Consider the following 19,129-nt stretch of genomic DNA (forward strand, 5'->3'; position numbering starts at 1 on the left):
CAGGCATCAGGTTTAGATCCCAACCACATTTCCTGAAAATTCAAAAGGTCTATGGACCTCTGGACTAATTCTGGTATGGGTCTCTGACCATGGCAATGAGAATCTATGGATCTGTCCACTAAAGCATTCCCTGTAGGTGATCCCCTTCACACAAAGAGTTGCTTTCCACTGTGAAAGAGAATAGGCAGGACAGGGTTAACCTCACACAGTTTTCCTTCAGGCCCGCAGAGGGGCTGGGGTTTTGTTTTCCTGGCTAAGGGAGGGGAGCTGGGGCATGTATTGTAACTGGAAGTGGAAACGTTTCTGGTGCTACTAGCCTGTTTTGGGTTTGAGGGAAAAGCCTGGAGAATGAGGAAGAGGAGGGAGAATGCAGATCTGGAACGAAACAAGTGCCTGGTAATTGCACAAGTGTCCTCCGTTTCCCCGAAGGCCCCTGACAGCTTAGGGCAGCTTCGAGGAACATGCAGCCTCCTGCCCCCTCCCTGCAGCTTGGCCGCGTCTCACAGCCCCGCTGTGCCAGGCACTGCCTTGACGCGAAGTGTCTGTCCCTGTCCACAGAGCGGATCGGGGACAGAAAGGGGTGCGGGGGTCCCCTGGCTTTTGGGGTACCCGGTCCTGGTCCCCAGAGGCTGCGGGGGCTCGGACGATCCCGTGCCCTTCCCCTCCCCCTGCGCTGCAGAGCCTCTGGATGCTGCCGTACTCCTGCCATGTGCTGCCGCCGCCGCTACTGCTGCTCGTAGCTTATTCGAGCGTGTCTCCGGCTGCAAACTCCGCCAAACAAGGCTGCATTCCCCTCCCGGGAAGGATTCCTCGTGAGTACCAGCCGGAGCCTGCCCCCTCCCTAGGCACCCGCCACTGCCCCTTACAAAGGGACTCGCAGGCTCTCCCCACCCCCTTTTTATGCCAGTGCAGAGAGGGGCTCCGTGAATTCCCTCCAAAGCTATAGGGTGGCTCCCTCCTCCTCCTTTTCTTCCTGCTCCGGCTCTCCTGGGCGAGCCAGGCTGCACAGCTGCATTGCCGGGGTGGTCCCAGCCTCGCCCCTGCCTCGCCCCAGCCGCGCTGCTGCGGCTCCCCCCCCATGGCTGACTTTTGCTACCCCTCTAGAGCCCGGGGCTGAGCTGAGGTGCGCTCATTTTTGGGGGATGGCTGAGGCCAGGGAGCTTGTGCACGTGTGGGAGGTGTCTCTGGGGGCGTGGGGGGCTGGACGAGTCCCCGATCCTTGCAAGCCTGCGTTGTTTCCAGCCCGGGTTCCCCTCGGGTGGGCGCAGCAGAGGGGCCGCGCTGCAGCGGGGACCCCGCCACCCTGACATCTGCAGGTGGACGGGGCGAAGCAGCTGCGGGAGCCTCCCCAGGAGCCAGCAGCACCCTGGACCCGCTGCCTACCTCAGTCTGCTCCGTTCCTGCTCCTCCAGATTCTCTCCCGACCTCAGTCCATACCCCTCTCTGTGCTGGGGTGCCTGCAAACCCCTCCGCTCCACTCCCCTGCCCGCCCCTCCCCACCTTCTTCGATTTATTTGTGTATTTCTTTCCTTGGCAACCACCAGTTTCCCTCTGTCAAACAGCGCAGGCTCCCTATAATTTGAAATTAATTTGTTTGACTGCAGCATCAGACAGGAAGGTTGGGAATTTATTTAATTCTTTTTACTCCCTTTGCAAAAAGGAAGCGATGAAATTTCCAATCGAGACTCCAAGAAAACAGGTGAACTGGGATCCTCAAGGTTGGTGATTCTCTATTACTATCATTACTACCGTAATAACAATTATTATTATTCCTTGTGTCTATTGACTCGTAGCAGACTATGTGACTCCAAATGGGAGGAGGCATTCGATGTTTGTCTGCTTTCCATGAGCACTGCTCAGTCTTTCTTACTCAATCCTATAGCAGTGCATTAGAAAACGCTACTGAGATGTGGGGTTGGGTGGCTGCATGGCTAAAACCTCTTCTAGGTACAAGTTTTACAGTTTTATATTTGATATCTCTCTTGCCTCCTCCTCTCCCTTTTTCTTGAGTATTTTCAAGGCAAACTTGGCTGGCATGGCAGTGATCTCTGGCTCACAGCATTGTTTGTTTTATCAGTGGCTCCTTTGTTGTTTCTAGTGATCATTGTCTCTGCTAAATGGGTGGTACAGGAGTGGACACAGATGGGAGTGCTTGTTCAGAGGTCCTCAGTGGCACGTGTTTGTTGGCAGGAGCAGAATGCCGCAGCAATATCACCTTTAGCGTGGACAGAGCTTTAGTCTGAATGGTATAAAATGACACATTAAATAAGGGAGCCCAAAGGGACCTTTACACTCTTTACTGTGTCCTATTAACAACTGATCAGCCCAAGTGGATAGTTTGATTAACTACATAGGTACATTTGGTCTCAATCTTAGGGAATGTGTTTGTGTGATGGTGGAATGAGATTTACGCCAGTGCAGTGGTTTTCAATAAGATGATCCAAGTAGTATTTTAAAATAAACCATAGCCAAATGCGCTCCTTGCCTGACATGGGGAGGAGGTTCATCTGCATCCTACAGAGGTGACTGAAAAAACTCTATTGGTAATTTGTATACTGGTGTGTCATATTTCTGTGCATTGGTACAGGAGCAGAAGAACTTGAAGCCATTGCTCAGGTTTGCAGCAGAACTGCTTGCAGCCAGTTGCTGTACAGCAGTGCTTGCAGGAATTATGAAGTGATAATACAGGCTTTGATTATTCCTCTTTATTCCACAGGTTTGGTTTTAGTGGTCAATTTGCCTGTCATCCTCCGTGCCCTCACATTTACAAAATGAAACATTAGAAGCTGTTTTTCATGTTATAGAAGGAATACAGGGGAACAATCTGCTGTACACACAATTCAGGTTTAGTTTAAGCCTTAGTACATCTTTAATTAGGTGAAGGCTGAAATCGACACATCAGCCTCCTCCGCCCTCATCTTTCTAATGAGCACATGGGTAGTAGTGCTAACAGAGATTTGATTATTTAAATAACAATATATTCCGTACTCTAGGGTCTAAATTCTTTGTGGTGAAAACTTTGTCTACCCAGGTGCTTTTCTAAATGTATGTTTGCTGCAGCTTAATTTAAATCCATTTTGTGAATCATAAAATGTCTTTTAATGCAAAAGTCTCTCTCCTTCTTTTCTCTAACAAGGCACATAGGAGGATGTATGATGGCATTCTGTGTGCAGCTCCTTTGCTTGGCAATCAGCTTTAAAGCATATGGATCCAACAGGTGGTTGGCCACAATTTACTAATGTGAGAAAATCATAGTACTGTAGCAGTTAAAAGACCCCAAACCCAGCAGGTTTCCTCTCCTCCTGCTAAAAATTTCAGAATCCTACCTGTTATTTACCCTCAGTGTATTGACTTTTTTAGGTAGACAGAAAGGATGCTGATGTATTGCCAAGAAGGAAGCAAAAAAAGTTATTTTCTAATTCTCCAAGAGACTCAGAAAATAGATAAAATTTGGTGTAATGGAAAAAAGGCAATTTGGCAAGGAAGAGCTGTCAAAGGCCCGATCCTTTAATCAACAGAGGAACAGTGCAGTGACATTGTACTCACATAGTCCCACTGAAGAATTATGAGTGTAGAAGACAAAGTAGATCAGAGTTCTGTTATTTTTGAAACAAAAATATATTTATGTAGATATAAATGTTAGCAATGATCTATGTGAAATAACTAAAAACTCTAAAATGAATTTGATTTACAATCACACTTACAGTCTGTTCTCTGCATGTACAAGAATGATGCTCTGTTTTGCATCCTGTGGGGTATCTCTGGAATTAAGAGCTGAAGTAGCTTTTCTCAGACACAACAATCAATGTGTAGAAAGTTGGTGGTGAAGGGATGCAAAGAGTCCTAAGTATTAGAGCACAGCTCATGTCCAGTTAACATTCTCACTCTAATACCAGGCTCATTTCAGAGTGTATTTTATGACTGTGCCCTGTTCTGATTGTCAGCCAGAAAACATGCAGTTTCCATACTTTTGTCTGGTAGGAATTGTGATAACTTGTGCTAACAGTATTTGGAATAGATCAACTGATGCTCCTGGCAAGCAAGCAAGCAAGCAAGGACATAAGTAAGGGCTATGGTATCTCAAAGACTGTTTAGACCTGATTATTCCATACAATATTTTCTAGAAATGATACACATTTCTAAACATTGGGACCCTTTTTTTGGAGATATGGCTGGCTTGGAATTGGTGATATTGCTGGTTTGAACCCAAGTCAAATGATAGTCATTTAAATGAATTAATGTTCTACTCCATAATTCTGACTAAGCTATAAATATTTACATAGATAAATAGATTAGGGGTTGCTGGTGACTCTCTTCTGGCACAGAACTGGTATTCTCAGTTTGCATCAGCAAAGACCAATATACCATAAAGACTTTGTGGAGAGAAAGTGTTTAAAAGAATATAATTGACATGAAGAATGGTCTGACAGACAGGTGATGGGACCCTGATTTCTTAGCCATTAAACTGGTCCAAGCAGGGCTTGGAGATGAAACTGTGACTTTATCATGTTGTGTATTATCTTCATGTGTCTTGAGCATAAAGTATATCTCTATATTACAGGTAAATGCTGAGTGTGGTTTCTAGATAAACCAAATATTTCATAAATCTGGAAGCATTAAGACTGGATTCCTACAGTGAAGTCCCCATACTACATCAGGCAATCAAACTATATGAAGCCTTTAACAAACAGATGAAACTAAATCACAAAAATCATTGGGACTTGGCCTTAACATTCCAATGTGAAATATGCCCTAGAATTTGATATATATTGATTAAAACCATGTAATTAATATTCAGTGAATGAATAGGATAAGAAATGACTAAAAAAACCCCAAGCAAGTACTTCAAGAATGTTTTAGGGAGCACTAGACATGTTGAGTAGGAGTAAATGATATCACAGTACCTGCCCTTCTGTTTTGAAAAACAAGCTTGCTATTTTGTGTTACAGGTGGAATAATTTGATCTGCCAACCTCTTATTGTCACTTCTCACATTTGGTGCAAATCTCATCTGTACTTTCCAGAATATAAGATTGGATTTTTAGCAGCATATGAAGACTTCAGTTCTCATAATTTTTGTTCATATCTCTCCTTTCTTGCAATTCTCCTGCTGTTTGTTACACCCACCTGTTTTCTGTGCTTGAATTAGCTCATGTCTTTGCACGTGTATTTTTATATAGTACCCAAAACAGAGTGTGTCCCTCATCCTGTCTGAGACAGCTGGATGTTACAGAAATATAATTTTTTTTCCCTGAAAATTATCTGCTTAATATTGGTGTTTCTTTGTAGGAAAAAAGATAGATGAGACAGCTTCAAATATGCTTAGAAGTTGTCCCCGAGTGTGACTATCTTTTAGGGTGAGGATGAGATGTCTTTTTCATGAGAAGGATGTCTTGTGATGCTCATAGCAGGGAGCAAATGGAATTCAGTCTTGTTTGTTCCTTTGTGCCTGCAGCTTCTGCTGTCATTGTAGCGATATGGATTGTCAGAGCTTTTTGGATATCCAGCTCAATGTTTACCTCAACACTAAAGTTTTGGAACTCTGAAGTTTGTATTCAAGTTCCTGCATCCTTTCACAAATGCACTGTTTGCAGTTTGAAACTCTAAAATCATGTATTTATTACCGTCCTTACATTTAGTGCGGATATTAATGGTCTGTGGGAAATAAAAACTGTGGTTGAGAGTCTGGAGTTTCTCTTCAAATTTTGCTACTGACTTGCTGTTTAACCTTCAGGAAGCCACTTACCCTTTCTTGTCTTCCCTTTTTCCTAGACTGGAAAACAGGAATATTAATACTTCCCTAATGCACAAGGGTGTTGTGAAATATAATTAACTTGTTTAGAGCAATCTAAAATCTGCTATTGAAAGAAGAGCTTATGCATTGCAATTAAATGCTAAAACAATTAGGAGGGAGCAAAACAGCCTGTCATCATACACAGATCACATCAATTAAGAAATAAGGTTGTCTCTGCACTTTACAGCTAGAGGAAACCAGTATCATTTATGCTTCTTTACAGACACTGAACAGCCAATTGAGTTTCCCATTAGAAGTATCTAAACACCTTTGATATTCCCCAGCTGCTACTTCAGAGAAGGTCAAATCTTCCATAGGTTCTTTGTCACTGACCTTGGGATTTCTCAGATCTGAGACACCTCAAGCAGCCCTGGACACCTATGTGTGGGACAATGAGCTGAGTCTCAAGTGCCTTCATGCAGGTATCAGGTATGAGGTATCAGAATTGGACCATCCCTTGATGACTGTTTGAAAAATCTTCAAGATCCATACTCAGTACAAATTAAATTGATGCTGCTGGTGAAATGTTACAAATTGCTGTGGTACCTGCTTTTTCTGTTCTTTTGTTTGAAGAGACCAGTGCAGAAGGTAAACTTGATTAGAAAGGCAGAGATGAGTAGACTAAAGGTGTTTCTCTCCTCTGTTTGATTAGAAAGGCAGAGATGAGTAGACTAAAGGTGTTTCTCTCCTCTGTTTTCAAGGAGATATGTAAAAAGGAGTAGAATGCAACTGTGAGTTAGACAATATCTTTCTCCACTAGCAAGTTGGTTGTTACTAGCTCAGTAGATGAAGGCTGTTCTGGGAGGATGTAATGTATGAAAAATTAGGTCTGATCCCTGCCAATGACCCATGGTCAGAGGGTACTGACCCTGTGCTAATTGTACCACAAAGTCATATTGGCTACTTACCCACCCATCTGATAGACTGGGACTGCTGTGCCTAGTACATATGGATTGTAGAACACTGCAGGGAGTTTATTTAAGTGAGATGTCTGAAGGAGGATATAAACTGTACAAACAGGAGGACACTCCTGGAAGTGCATGGTGCAGGCACAATCGTGCCAAATAAAGTAAGGAGGAAAATTTGAAGAGTTTGGAAAACAAATAGAAGAGAATAAAAAAATCAGAACTTTACTGAAGGCTATGTGGAACCTGCAGAGAAGATGGATGAGTACTGTGGATGCCAGTGTAAAATAGAAAGATACAATTTAATTATGAGGAGAGAAAGACAGCAGACAGCTATTGGTTTTCTCATTGTTGTCTTTAGGGTGCCCTGGTAATGGTGAAACGAAGGATTCAGAAAAGTTAAATTAGTAGTAAAAAAGTGACAGAGCAAAAGACTTGACAGTAGCTTTCTCAGAGTAGTGAAGGAAGACTGAACTCTAGTCAAGGTAAGAAATATGGAGGGCAGGGTATCATTAAGATGTCATCTGTAGCGTAAGGAAAAGGGAATGAAAAAAATCAAAGGCAATAGGAAGCTGTAAGTCTAAGATAGAAAGAGCAATAGAATTGTCATCAGTGGGAGAGGTTAGGACAGGATTTTGATTTCAGTGAAGAATACCAATGCTCTTTTTTGCTGTGTATGTACAAGAGTAATCTGTTAACGGCTTTTGGACAGAAAAGTCCCTTGGGCAACTCTTGAAAAAACTGATGCTACCTGAAGTGATGGAGTTTGCTCTTGGGATGAAGATATATGATACCAGTTGTAATTGGGCAGGTTTTGGTTCAGCTTTTGGCATTTATGTGGATTTATGTAGCTAGTGTGTGGACTATATCAGCTTCAGACAGAAGAGTGCATATAGATGGCGATACAGTTTAATTCTTACCCTCTTTATTTAATCCAGAGCTGGGACTTTTACCACTCACTTCAGTGTGAGAAAAATGCAATTTTTCATTTTTAAAGAACTGTGTTGTTGCCGCAGGCTACTAAGTTAAGAGCAAGGGAGTGCCTGGAATTACTGGGAAAACAGAGGCCCTAGATGTTGTGCTCTAAATAGGGTAAGCACCTGGAGTGCAGAAATGGGAAGGGAAAAATGAGGAGGTCGATGTAAGAAAGGGATAAGCAACACACTAGTATTCAAGGTAGATTATTAAAGACCTCAGTGTGATGCAAGGGCCTAATCTTTATTTTATAATAATCTCAGTGTAATAGCAAAGGCCAAAGCAGTGAATATGAATGCTGAACAGTTGTCTGTTTTTTATATAGAAGTTTTATGTAAAAGAAGTGACATTCAGCAAAAGGCTAAATAATACCTTTTAAAATACCCTTTTCATAGGAATATCTCTGGTCTTTGTTTTCTGTAGGAGTTAAAAACATCCCGGGACCTGGTCTTTGTCAAACTGAGGCTGCTTATATCCCAGTTCCTGAGACATTGGTTATACTTCTGTAGTCTGTCTATAATGTAATGGGAAACCTGCTCTAAGATGAACCTGCTGACTTTCATAAATGATGTGCCATGCAGTTCTCACTGGTTACCCCAATGAGATAAAATAACAGGTGAGAACAGCATATATCCTACACCCTTGTACTTCAGTGTGGTAGTACCAATGCTTTTTAGTCCATGGACCACTATTATTCTCCAAACATACTTTCTGGACTGCTTTTCTCACAATCAAATATCAACTCAAAGTATTTAAACAAAAATATACTTCAAAACTGAACTATGTATCTCTTACCATGTTAATGAGTCACAGAATTTAGAGACTCTTTCCTTGGTTTGGGAATGCTGAAACCAAGAATTCAGATTTCATCTTTTTCTTTAATTGCTAATCAATCCATATGCTATTACAAATCTTACTGTTGGCAAAATGTCTCAAGTACATGTGTTAATATGTGTTATCCAGTTGTCCTAAAATATGATGAGTGTAGGAGAACATTGGTGCAATTTTGAGGTTAGGGTAGAAATTTCAATGTGGGTATATCGTGGTGTTGGAAGTTGAAATGAAAGCTAGTAGGGTGATAGAATATGTTATCAAAACCTATATGAGAGAATAAAAAGGTGGAAGAGAATGCACAAGCCTGGCTTAATTTTATTTTTCTACTTTTAAAATGGAAAGGAAACATCCTGCTGGAAACTGGAGTTGTGACCAGAGGTGTGAGATATAGCACATATGAAAGGGCTTGAAACATGCTGTACTTAGGATCTGGAGTCCTGAATAGGAATAGTAATCTATTGCAAAATCTGGGTGTGGTTCAATTTCTTTTTTGAAATCCAGGCATACTTGTTTCTAGCATTTTGTGAGAGTTTGCTATTTGAAATTTTAGAAGGTATTTGAAAAGATATAAAGACCTAACAAAGAGAGACAAAATAAGTTGCTTCAGGAAATATGGATTACAAAAGAGTGGGTACAAAGTGTGACAGGGTCAAATCTGCTGACAGAAGTGCAGAAAATGCTGAATGAACAGAGTGTACCTGTGGTAAGGCTGAAAATGCAGTGAAAAGAAAATAAATGTGTGGACATAAATATAAGTTTGTCTGCCTTCAACTAGAATTCACTGTTTTCAAGCACATGTTGTTATTTCTGACTTTTAGAAGTAAGCGTATATCATGGTTCATATTTTAAAAAACCCTGAAATATCTTTGTGTTCTCTATTGGTGCCACAGGCACGTATCAAGCTCTTCTTCTGTGACTCAAACTAAATCACATTATAAATAATCTCATGGACATATTACAAAATATTTTTAGCTCATGAATTAAGTATCTGTCTTAGACAATGATCTGTTTATTTGACTAGTCTTTCATTGGAGAAACACACTTAATGTTTCTTCCTTTTGTTCCTCTATTTTGTCCCCAAATGGATGCATTTAATAGAACTTTAAATTGCCTCATCTTTTTCTGGTAATCTGTGTATTATGCAGGACTGTGTGATACTTTTTTTTTGCTGAAGACAATAGACTGTTTTGCTAGCAGAGGATGACAAAAGACAACACCCTAAAAAATCTTCTTGGAAAGCAATACAAGTTATTATGGTATCACTGTCCTATAGGATCATCACAGTGCCTTGAGCACCAGGCTTTGAGTCCCTAGGTTTGTTAGAGCCATATGTTCATATCCCAGCAGGACTGACTCATCTTTTCTTCCCCGTGAAGAAAAAACAACATGCCACTGACTTTACTGGATGAAGATTTTGGATTTTGGCAACTTCAACTTGTGCCACTGAGTTTTTGAAGATTCAGTGATATGTTGTTGAAGGGTGTTTGAATGATTTCCTACTTGATACTGTAATATAATAATATTAGTGTGATTTGAAAACAGAAAATACATACTGACAGCTTGTCCAGGGCTTTTAACCTCTCAAATTTCAGCTTTTCATCTTAGAGAAACAAAAGACAGTCACTAACTACTGTGTGTGAAAGACCCCATTGATGAAAGTATTATGAAAGAAATGGTACAGCAGAAGCTCCCAGCTGAAATGCAGGAAGCAGCAGGAACATCTCAAAGATGTTCTTCTAGGTTAACCCAGATCTATCACTGATTACTTAAATGTTAACATTGCTAAGTTTGGATTGCACAGGAAAACATTGGGCAGAGAGGCCTTGAGTTGCAGCAATCATGGGAGCTGCAGAAACCACCTCAGAATCACTTCTTCATGATCCTACAGCCTAATTTGTCTTCATAGGAAATAGAGTCTGTTTATTGAGTTACAATGATATATGGACATGTAACTTGGCGACCTGAATTTCTCATTGCTTCCAGACTTTTTTTTGTTGATTCAGTTTTCTAAAAATAGGCATCTGCTGATATTTAAGGGGCTTTAAAGTAGCTGAGATATTTGTATAGGCCTGGTATATGTGATAATAGACCTAAGGGAGACTTCTGCCCTTCTGGAGCACAGCTTAAGGCCAGTTAGGTTATCCCATAACCTCTCACTTGGTTGTGGTATAGGCAACTGAATTACACCATTTGAGTGTGACTTAGTTGGAGAAGAAAGCAGCTAAATATAAGTAGGTATCTGAAATTCTAGGGTATTCTAAGTTTCTAAGAACCTTCTATGGCTTAGGGGGCTATAGGCAAATATGGTTATTGGAGCCAGGAGAATTTTCAGTTAATGTCCAGTTTAGGGTCAGCAGATTCTCTCTAGGCTGCACTGATCGATTTGACCACATCTGTATTGACAGATTAATGGGATGTAATCCAAGTTACAGCCAAGCAAAGAAATGAGACAAGGGTTGTTTCTGTTGACTTACACACAGAAAGTGTAAAAGAAAAATGTGTGTATTATAAAGAATTTAGAATAAGAGGATATAAAAATGCCTATGCTGAATAAATATGTTTCAACCAGCAACTTTTTATTCCTTATGAAAAATATTTTCTGCACTGATTAATTTTGTCCTACCTGTTTTATATGTATTCTTCATCCTGTTCCAGAATAGGTTTTTAAAGTATTGGGAAGCTTTCATTCACTTTAACTAAGAGTATTAATGTATATAAGAACTTAAGACCACAAAATAGATTGGATCCTCAGGTTATACAAATAGTACCATGAACTAAAAAGCAGCCCAAGCAATGTGCTTCTTACAAGGTTTCTGACCCTTGCACATAGAAAAATCCACTTTTATTGCTGTTTCACAGAAAATTTGAGAAATTATCACTTAATTGAAATGCTAATGAGATTTGCTTGAATTTGAAGTATTTTTCTACAGTTCCTATGCAGTAGTCAGACTGGGGGACACACCACTAGCCTGATGTCCAGTCAGTGGTGCTGCTAAAGTCCCCTTCTCATGACTGAGATGATCAATGAATTCCTTCACTCTGCTGTAAGGCTGTACCTCTGGCAGACAGCCAGCATTAATCATATTTCAATGTAGATAGCTTAGATAGCTTCCTTCTAGGAAGACCAGCACGAATCTTTGCTTTGTTGTCTCTGCCACTTGATTGCTTTACCCCTAGGTTTCTTTTAATAAGAAAGTCCTTCCCTTTGTACACAGGCCTTCTTACGCTAAATTCCAAGACTTAGGTTTCCTTGACTATTTGGTCTGGCCATTAGACCATTGGCTGAATTTCTTTTCTGACTCTGTGAGACAGAATATTTGGGAGATCCCAGCAAAATCTCTGACCCTAGATCATCCTGTGAGTACTTTAAAGAGGAACACACTGAAAACCTGTGGTGGGAGATTCAGACTCTTCCTAAATGTTGCTGGAATCCTGGGACACTTCCTATTGAGGAAAACTAAACAACTTGATTCATACAAAGCACATAATGATGTAATGAGAAATTTTGGTTTAGTCTGTAAAAAGAAGATTATGGATAAATAGCAGCATCATATTCAATCTGTCTGTTGTTCGCTGAAGGGTGAAATCTCCAGAGAGCCAGAGAGCAGCTGTTTATTCCTTGGTGCTTGTACCATACTGACAAAAAATCAGTTTTTCTATATGTTACCTAATGAGGAAAAACAATGGTATGGTCATTTCTTTTGACAGGAACTCTTTTTCATAAAGTCATCTCTACACCTGAAGATCTTGAGCCAAAAGCACTTGCTTCCTGTTTGGTAGAGCAGAGACCTGTATGAACTAGAACTCTCAATTTTAGCAGGAGCAAGAATTACCAATCTATTGCTAGGGAAACAGGTTTTAGCATGATCTATTGGTTTTAGTCTTATTTCAGGAAGAGAAAGGTGAGAATTTTTCATGGGTTTCTCTGTATTCAGTTTCTCTATAAATAGCCTCATAAAGCTGATAATAGCTCTGCTGCCAATGAATGTGTTGGAACAAACACAGTCACCAATCTTGAAGCAGGATGGTTCCATATTTGGGACTTGCCCCTGTCAATCACTTCTAATCTCCCCTCAGTTCTTCCTGCTCCTCACTGTAATGCTCTTGAGCTCAATTTTTCATTCTCATGAAGTTCATTGATGAACCCTGCCGCACATGGACATGGGCTCAGGTGTTGGGGGCTGTGGGAAGGGTAGTGCTGAGTAGAGGAACTGAACAGGGAGGTAGGGGTGTGCTACCTCCCATGCTGCCAGCACGGTTGGAAAGAAGTGAGGGACAAGAGCAGATGGATGGATTTGGAGGAGGGCAGGGTAGAAGAGAGGTCAGGAGAGAGAGAAGGCAAAAGCAAGGGAAACAAAATCCAAACAGCCCTCCAGCAGTGAGTGTACAGTCTCACTCCAGCACAAGACAAACCTCTATCAAGTATTCGTCTGGACTTGGCAGCTCTGTAAGTAGTGCTACAAATGGTGTCAGCAGCAGTGCATCTTCCTGCAAATGCCAGTGCTAGCTAGGAACCCCCCTGAGGACTGCTGTCCTGAAGCCAAACAAGAAAAAAACCCTGATGCTTTCAGCTATTCCTGGAGTTCATGTCCTGCCTTAGCACATCCATTCTTTTGACCAGTGAGCTGTCACGTATGCATTAGAATAGCGCAGTGCCTGGGAGAGGGAGGAGGGAGGGGAAAGTATCCCAGCATCCCATGATCATGACTTTTGCAGATTTTTTTTTTTTAATGTCAGTGGATAAGTCCTGGCAGATACCTACTCAATGCAGCCTTGGGCTTCCTGTTGTTTCCCTGACATTTGCATAGCCTCAGTAGCAGGAGCTCTAAGGCTGCGTTTGCAGAGACTAACTCTTGGGCAGTCTGTTTTAAGTTCACGGGTATGCTCAGACTGCAGTTCTGACAGAGGAGAGACTGGTTCAGAATCTGGAAGTTCTTGTAAATAATTATTTAGAGCAGCTTACACGTGGTCATCATATTTTTCCTTTATAACCAACAAAAGAAATAATCTGGTTTATGGCTGTCCATTAATTTTGTAACTGATAGAATGGCATTCTGTAATATATAGTGGAAAAGAGGACATCCCCTAAAAGAACTTGAAAATTTGCTAATACATTGATGAAAAATCATTGTACCTTCTTGATGCACATATGAAAAAGAGCTTGTTTAATCAGCTTTTGAAATTACTCTTGAATTTCATTAATTTGCTAAGTTCTCAGTGGCAGTGTTTATGTGAGGCACACAGTGTTGTTTCTTTTCAGTGTCTATTATTTGTGAAATGCTATGAGATTTGGCACAACTGATGCAAAAAGGAATGTTGAGGTGTGATCGACTATCTTACATTGAAGGGGAGGAGCAGGATTTCAAGAGCATTTTCCTGCTAGGAGTTGAGACTAGATTGTCAAGATGAATGATTTTTATTTATTTAATTTTTTAATATACCTTTAACATTTCAGTAGTTGGGGTTTTTTTAACATATTCTGGATGTTGAATATGAAAATATTAGTCTGTTTTTCTCTATTACACTTCACTGGTAGCTTTTCTTCTTGGATTCATAGGGATATGCAGGACATGAATAACACTGACAGTTTCTGGCAGGTGATTTTATGCCGTGTTCTTAGATACTTCCAATAAAGCTCATTTCAATATATTGACGGCTGTTCCCATGCTTGGCTCTCCTTGTAGCTGGACTTTTTCCTAATATATATTCCCCTACTTCCTTGGTACAGATTAATCAGTTATTTCATGCACTGTTCTTAAGAGATCTAGGAAAGAATTCATCACTCTCTTTAATTACTCCATGTCTTATTTTAATTTTTGATTAATTTTTGAGATTACACTTCACCTTTTACATATAATCTAAACAGCATTTTCATTTATGTTAAGCAAATACCTTGGAAACTCAATGGAAATTGATGTGTGATGTTGAAAAGATGACTGCATTGACTATTAATAAGGACATATACAAAAACTAATTTAGGAACAAACTTATTGGCATAGTGAGATTTTCTGGGGTTTATACGGTTAAGGGCACTTAGATTTTATCCCTTCAGACTTCTTATTTTCCTAGACCACCACTGTGAGTTTTGCCTTTCCCTGTTTTGAAAGCTCCTGTGAGATGTTTGAACTGCCATTCTTCTGTGCTTTAAAACATTCACAATTAGAAATGGCACTGTCTTTCAGAAATAGGATGGTATGAAAATGGTATTCAGATCCTCCTCTCTCACTACACTTTCTTGACTAAAATTAAATGTGCTGATGCATACATTTTTCTATCTCTTTAGGGACAGTAGGTTCAGAATTGCTAAATTATAGAATAGCAGAGTTTTACAACAGCCTCACAAAGCAGAGGGACATGGCATAGCTCAGGGGAATGATAATTGCAAAGACTTTTTAATCTTTTGCATACTTGTTAAACTGATTACAACTAGATTAATAAGTAATCCAACCTGTCAGGTTTACCCAGCACCCAATTTCAAGCCATTTAGAATCTACAAGAAGACTGAGGTTTTCTTATACTTTTTTAGGATTTTCAGAGGCATCACATTGTATTGGTACCTCATTGGTTACGTACGCATGGACTTCTGCCAGCATGAAAAATTTAATCAATTTGACATTTAGCTTTATGTGAAAATGTATGCTCCTGGCATCCATTTTTCTTAAATGTGTGTAGAAAGTGAGTGAAATAAAATGCTTATGTTTGAGAAGGGAAAACTAGAATGAAAGGTAATAAAAAGTGAAAAAATCAAATCTACTCAACAAGACAAATGAATGTTTTTGTTCCAAATTGACACAGCTCCAGTAGAGGACAAAAATGCCTTATTGTTTACTCCCTCTGTAGCTAACTCCTGTTCATCACTGTTCTTTAAATCCTGATCTATACATTGATATTCTTAGTGCTTGGACTGATGACTTTTTCACAAAATCCATATGCAAGTAACTGGTGGGACTCAGAGGAAAAGCGTTGCTGAACAATACAGTCTGAGTTGTGTCCTCATCTTTATTGCACTTGTGCAAACTCTCCGTGGTGCGTTGACCTTGGCTGGCTACCAGATGCCCACTCAGCCGCTCTCACTCCTCCTCCTCAGAGATAAAGCCAGGGAGACCAGTTAGAGATTGCTATCATAGGCAAATGAGACTTGAATTGGGGAAAGTTTATTTGATTTATAGCTAATTAAAATAGATCTGGGTGGTAAGAAATAAGGACAAAGGTTAAAATACCTTTCCCTGCTTTACTTTTTCCTAGCAACTTTATTGTTTCATTCCTGACTCTTCTTCACCCTCCCCACCTCACGTGGTGCAGGGGGAATAGGGAGTGGGGGTTTTTGGTGGGTCTAGCTCCTCTAGACTGCACCTTTCTCCTTATACTTTTTCCTTGCTCCTGCATGAGTCCATACTGTGGGGATGCAGTTCTTTAGGACAGACCTCCTCCAGCATGGTCTCTCCACAGGTAGCAGCACTTCAGGAAATATCAACCTGCCCTGGACCGGGATCCTCCACATACTGCAGGTATTTGTTTCTGTCAGGAACTTGCTGCACAGGTAAATGGCAGCAGTATGTTCTGGTAGTAGGACAATGGAAACTGGAGAAGATTCCCTCAAGATTTGTTCGTTAGAAAAAAGTGGTTTCAGATAGGAGTGATGTTGTCCTTCAGTGGAAGGTAAAATGCATTCTCATTACTTACTGCGTAGCTAAGTTCTTGTCTGACACTAAAGAACCTCCTTGGGAAGAGACAAGAGGCTTAGGTTCTCCTTAGTTCTGATGATTTACAGTGCCGCCAGCACCACCACAATGTGAAGACTCTCATCATTGGAAAGCTCTTTCTAAAGAGATACCTTAACTCAGACATACTGATTTCTTAATTTCTACCATGTTCCAATTTAGGCTGCTTAATTTTTTTTTTGCCTAAACTATATTTTTCTAATGGAAAAGAATGAAAAACATTATAAAACAGTGCCTTTTTGTTTTCTCATAACAACTGTGTTCCAGATTAATTAAATAGCTGGGGTACTCCAAGAGCTATTAGTATGTTTCATTTATAATTGATACAGCAGAATTACGTAGATTTTTTTGTAAGCTTACTAAGAATCATTATTTTGAGCACTAGATGGGAATATATGACAAATGGTACAGAAATTACAGAACCCTTTTGGTATGACATACTTCCCAAAGCTGCTGCCAGGGATGCCAAAACAATGGCCAGATACAATTCCCTCTGATATATAGTGCTGACATTTCTCTCCCCATCAACAGAGACAAATCAGTACTTTTTTACTATTATGAACTTTTACTCTATTTCACTAACATTACCCTATAATAGGAAGAAAACAGTGCCTTTATTCCTTGTGCAGAATTGTAACCTGACTTACTCCCCTCTTCTCACCACCCCACTCAGGGAAAGGGGCAATTGGGAGGAATCAATGCTACTTTTCTTCTAACAGCACATCCAATCTATTTTGTTTAATGTGTATTGCCCTTTCTGCCTTTACCTGTCTCTCATACTACATGTAATGCCTTGCTGCTGATGACTGCATTTGCAGCAGACAGCTGAGATGTTGCTGAAGTCAGCAGCACTAATGCTGCATTAGAGAATCCTCTTCAGGGAAAACAGTGTTAGATTTAACCCAGGGGGCTGTTGCTGCAGTGAAAAGCTCTATGCTCAGAGCCACTCTTTGTTTTCCTAACAAACAATACGTCAAGCTTTGCTTTCATGAACAGTAAATGCAATAGTAATGTTTCTCACTTGAGTGGCACTTCTCAGCAAAAGGCTGTAGAAGCAGTAGGGTGAAATTCCCCTTGTGTGGCATGCTTGCAATGACTTCCACTTCTCTATTTGTGTGCCTTGAGGATAGGCAGAAGGACCAGGGCCAAACTGGTGTAAAACATGTCAGCACTGATAACAATTTTCTTGATCCATGACTGTATGAATCCCATGGTCCCCAGACAGCAATTCTTATTATTCTTATTCCTCAATCCAGAAAAACTGCCACAGGGATACCAGTGTTCTGTCCCATATGTGTAATCGTAGCCTGCAGGCAGGATTTTTCTCCCATTTCTTGATCACAGCTGTAATGTCACCTGTTAATTAGCCCATATCATGCAAAGATGCTGCACAAACACAAAGGCAAACATGATCATTTTCTACTGGGATTTTGTTCTAAAAGCCAGACTTTCTAAACCAGCATCTGATTTTTGAATGCCCAGTTATAAAAATTCAACACTGATTGTGCTGGTGAAATGGATGCTCTCTACAAAACCTGTTAAAAACCACAACAGAAAGAGATGAATGGGGGATGAGGGGGAGTAGAATAACAAGCAAATCAGGTAGTGGAAATTATTTGCCATATCCTCAAAATGCAAAATTTTGATGGTTTAATGATTTTTTGGTAGCATGATGGAAACTTCAGTGTTTCAATACTTTCATCTGCTTCCTGTTAGACCATCCAACTCCCTTCATGCACTGATCTGCATGAATTTTATGTTAATGACATATTCTTGAGAAGTTCCTATTGGTAATAACTTAATATACTGATTGCCTCCACTATTTCTCTAACATACTTCTTATACTTGCTATGACTTCCAGGCACAGCCCTGGTATGCTAACTCCAGCAGCCCTTATCTGAAAGAACGTGGGGAGTCTGTAGGAAAGATCTGAGATTGGAAGCAAGTGCTAGATGCCCACATCTCCCAGGATTTCTGTTTGGAGATGAGCAAGAGCCTTGGAGTGAAAGATTAACATTTTATCCACTGGTGGGCTGCTCATTTCCCTGCCTTCTATATTGTTCAGTCAGGAAATCTTTTAATCTTAAATTCAGTGTGTGGCTATTTCAGAAGAGGAACTGGAGGAGGAAAAAATCCTGTCCAGTTTAATTGAAATAAATGATTTTAAAACAATTGTGGTCAGTGAGGTCCCTTCATCCCCCAGTCCTTTATGATCCATTCTAAAGAACGTGGATCCACCTACTCTTAGTGGCCAGTTCAGGGAAGATATAGCAGACTTTGTTAACGCCTCACAGACATTTCTGACTTTGGTGCATGAGGGCTCTGTCCTGCAACTTCATACCCTTCACAAAAAATTGATTTTTATATTAATTCAGGAAGGAATGCTGGCTTATTAAGTAATGCTACAGGAAGGATGTAGAAGTGCCAATAACCCAATGTAGGATCTTGTAAAAGCTGTAGGGAAGACTATTTGCTCCTGAATTTTCTCAGTGAAACTGGACTACATGATGAGATAATTTTATAATTCTAACTAAATTTCTAGGTTAATATAAACATAAGAAAGGCTTCATGGGAAATTTTGGATGCTTGACTATGAATATGTCTGAAGAATGCATAATTTTCTTTCTTTAAAGAAACCTCCAGTTTTATTATGATGATTTTGGGGAAAAATGTTGGTATGTACCTTTACACATGCATCAAAAAACCTTTTTACTTGAGCTGAAAGTATTTTGTTTCCTTCCTTCAATGGCATCATAAAATAGGAGATGAAATGTTGAGTTTAATTTTTGATCAACTCATGTTTCAAGCTTAAAGCCTGGGCCTGAGTCTATGAATAGTGCATATGGCCTCAGTGTAATTCTGTGTTGAATCCTGTGAAAGCAGCATTTTTATTAGATGTGT

At 40.2% G+C, this 19,129-nt stretch overlaps 1 protein-coding gene across 1 annotated transcript in view; it reads left to right on the forward strand.

Annotated features, from left to right (window-relative positions):
* Nucleotides 1–345: 345 nt before the first annotated feature.
* KCNK10 (potassium two pore domain channel subfamily K member 10) overlaps nt 346–19,129 on the forward strand; it is a 56,969-nt gene continuing 38,185 nt past the window's right edge. Inside the window, exons 1-3 of the mRNA XM_031065011.1 lie at nt 346–396; nt 559–812; nt 1,661–1,718. Coding sequence (XP_030920871.1) covers nt 1,667–1,718 — 52 coding nt within the window. The 5' untranslated portion in view covers nt 346–396; nt 559–812; nt 1,661–1,666. The remainder of the gene's footprint in view (nt 397–558; nt 813–1,660; nt 1,719–19,129) is intronic.

Source organism: Geospiza fortis, unplaced genomic scaffold (genome assembly GCF_000277835.1).
Source record: "Geospiza fortis unplaced genomic scaffold, GeoFor_1.0 scaffold54, whole genome shotgun sequence".
Lineage (NCBI taxonomy): Eukaryota > Metazoa > Chordata > Aves > Passeriformes > Thraupidae > Geospiza > Geospiza fortis.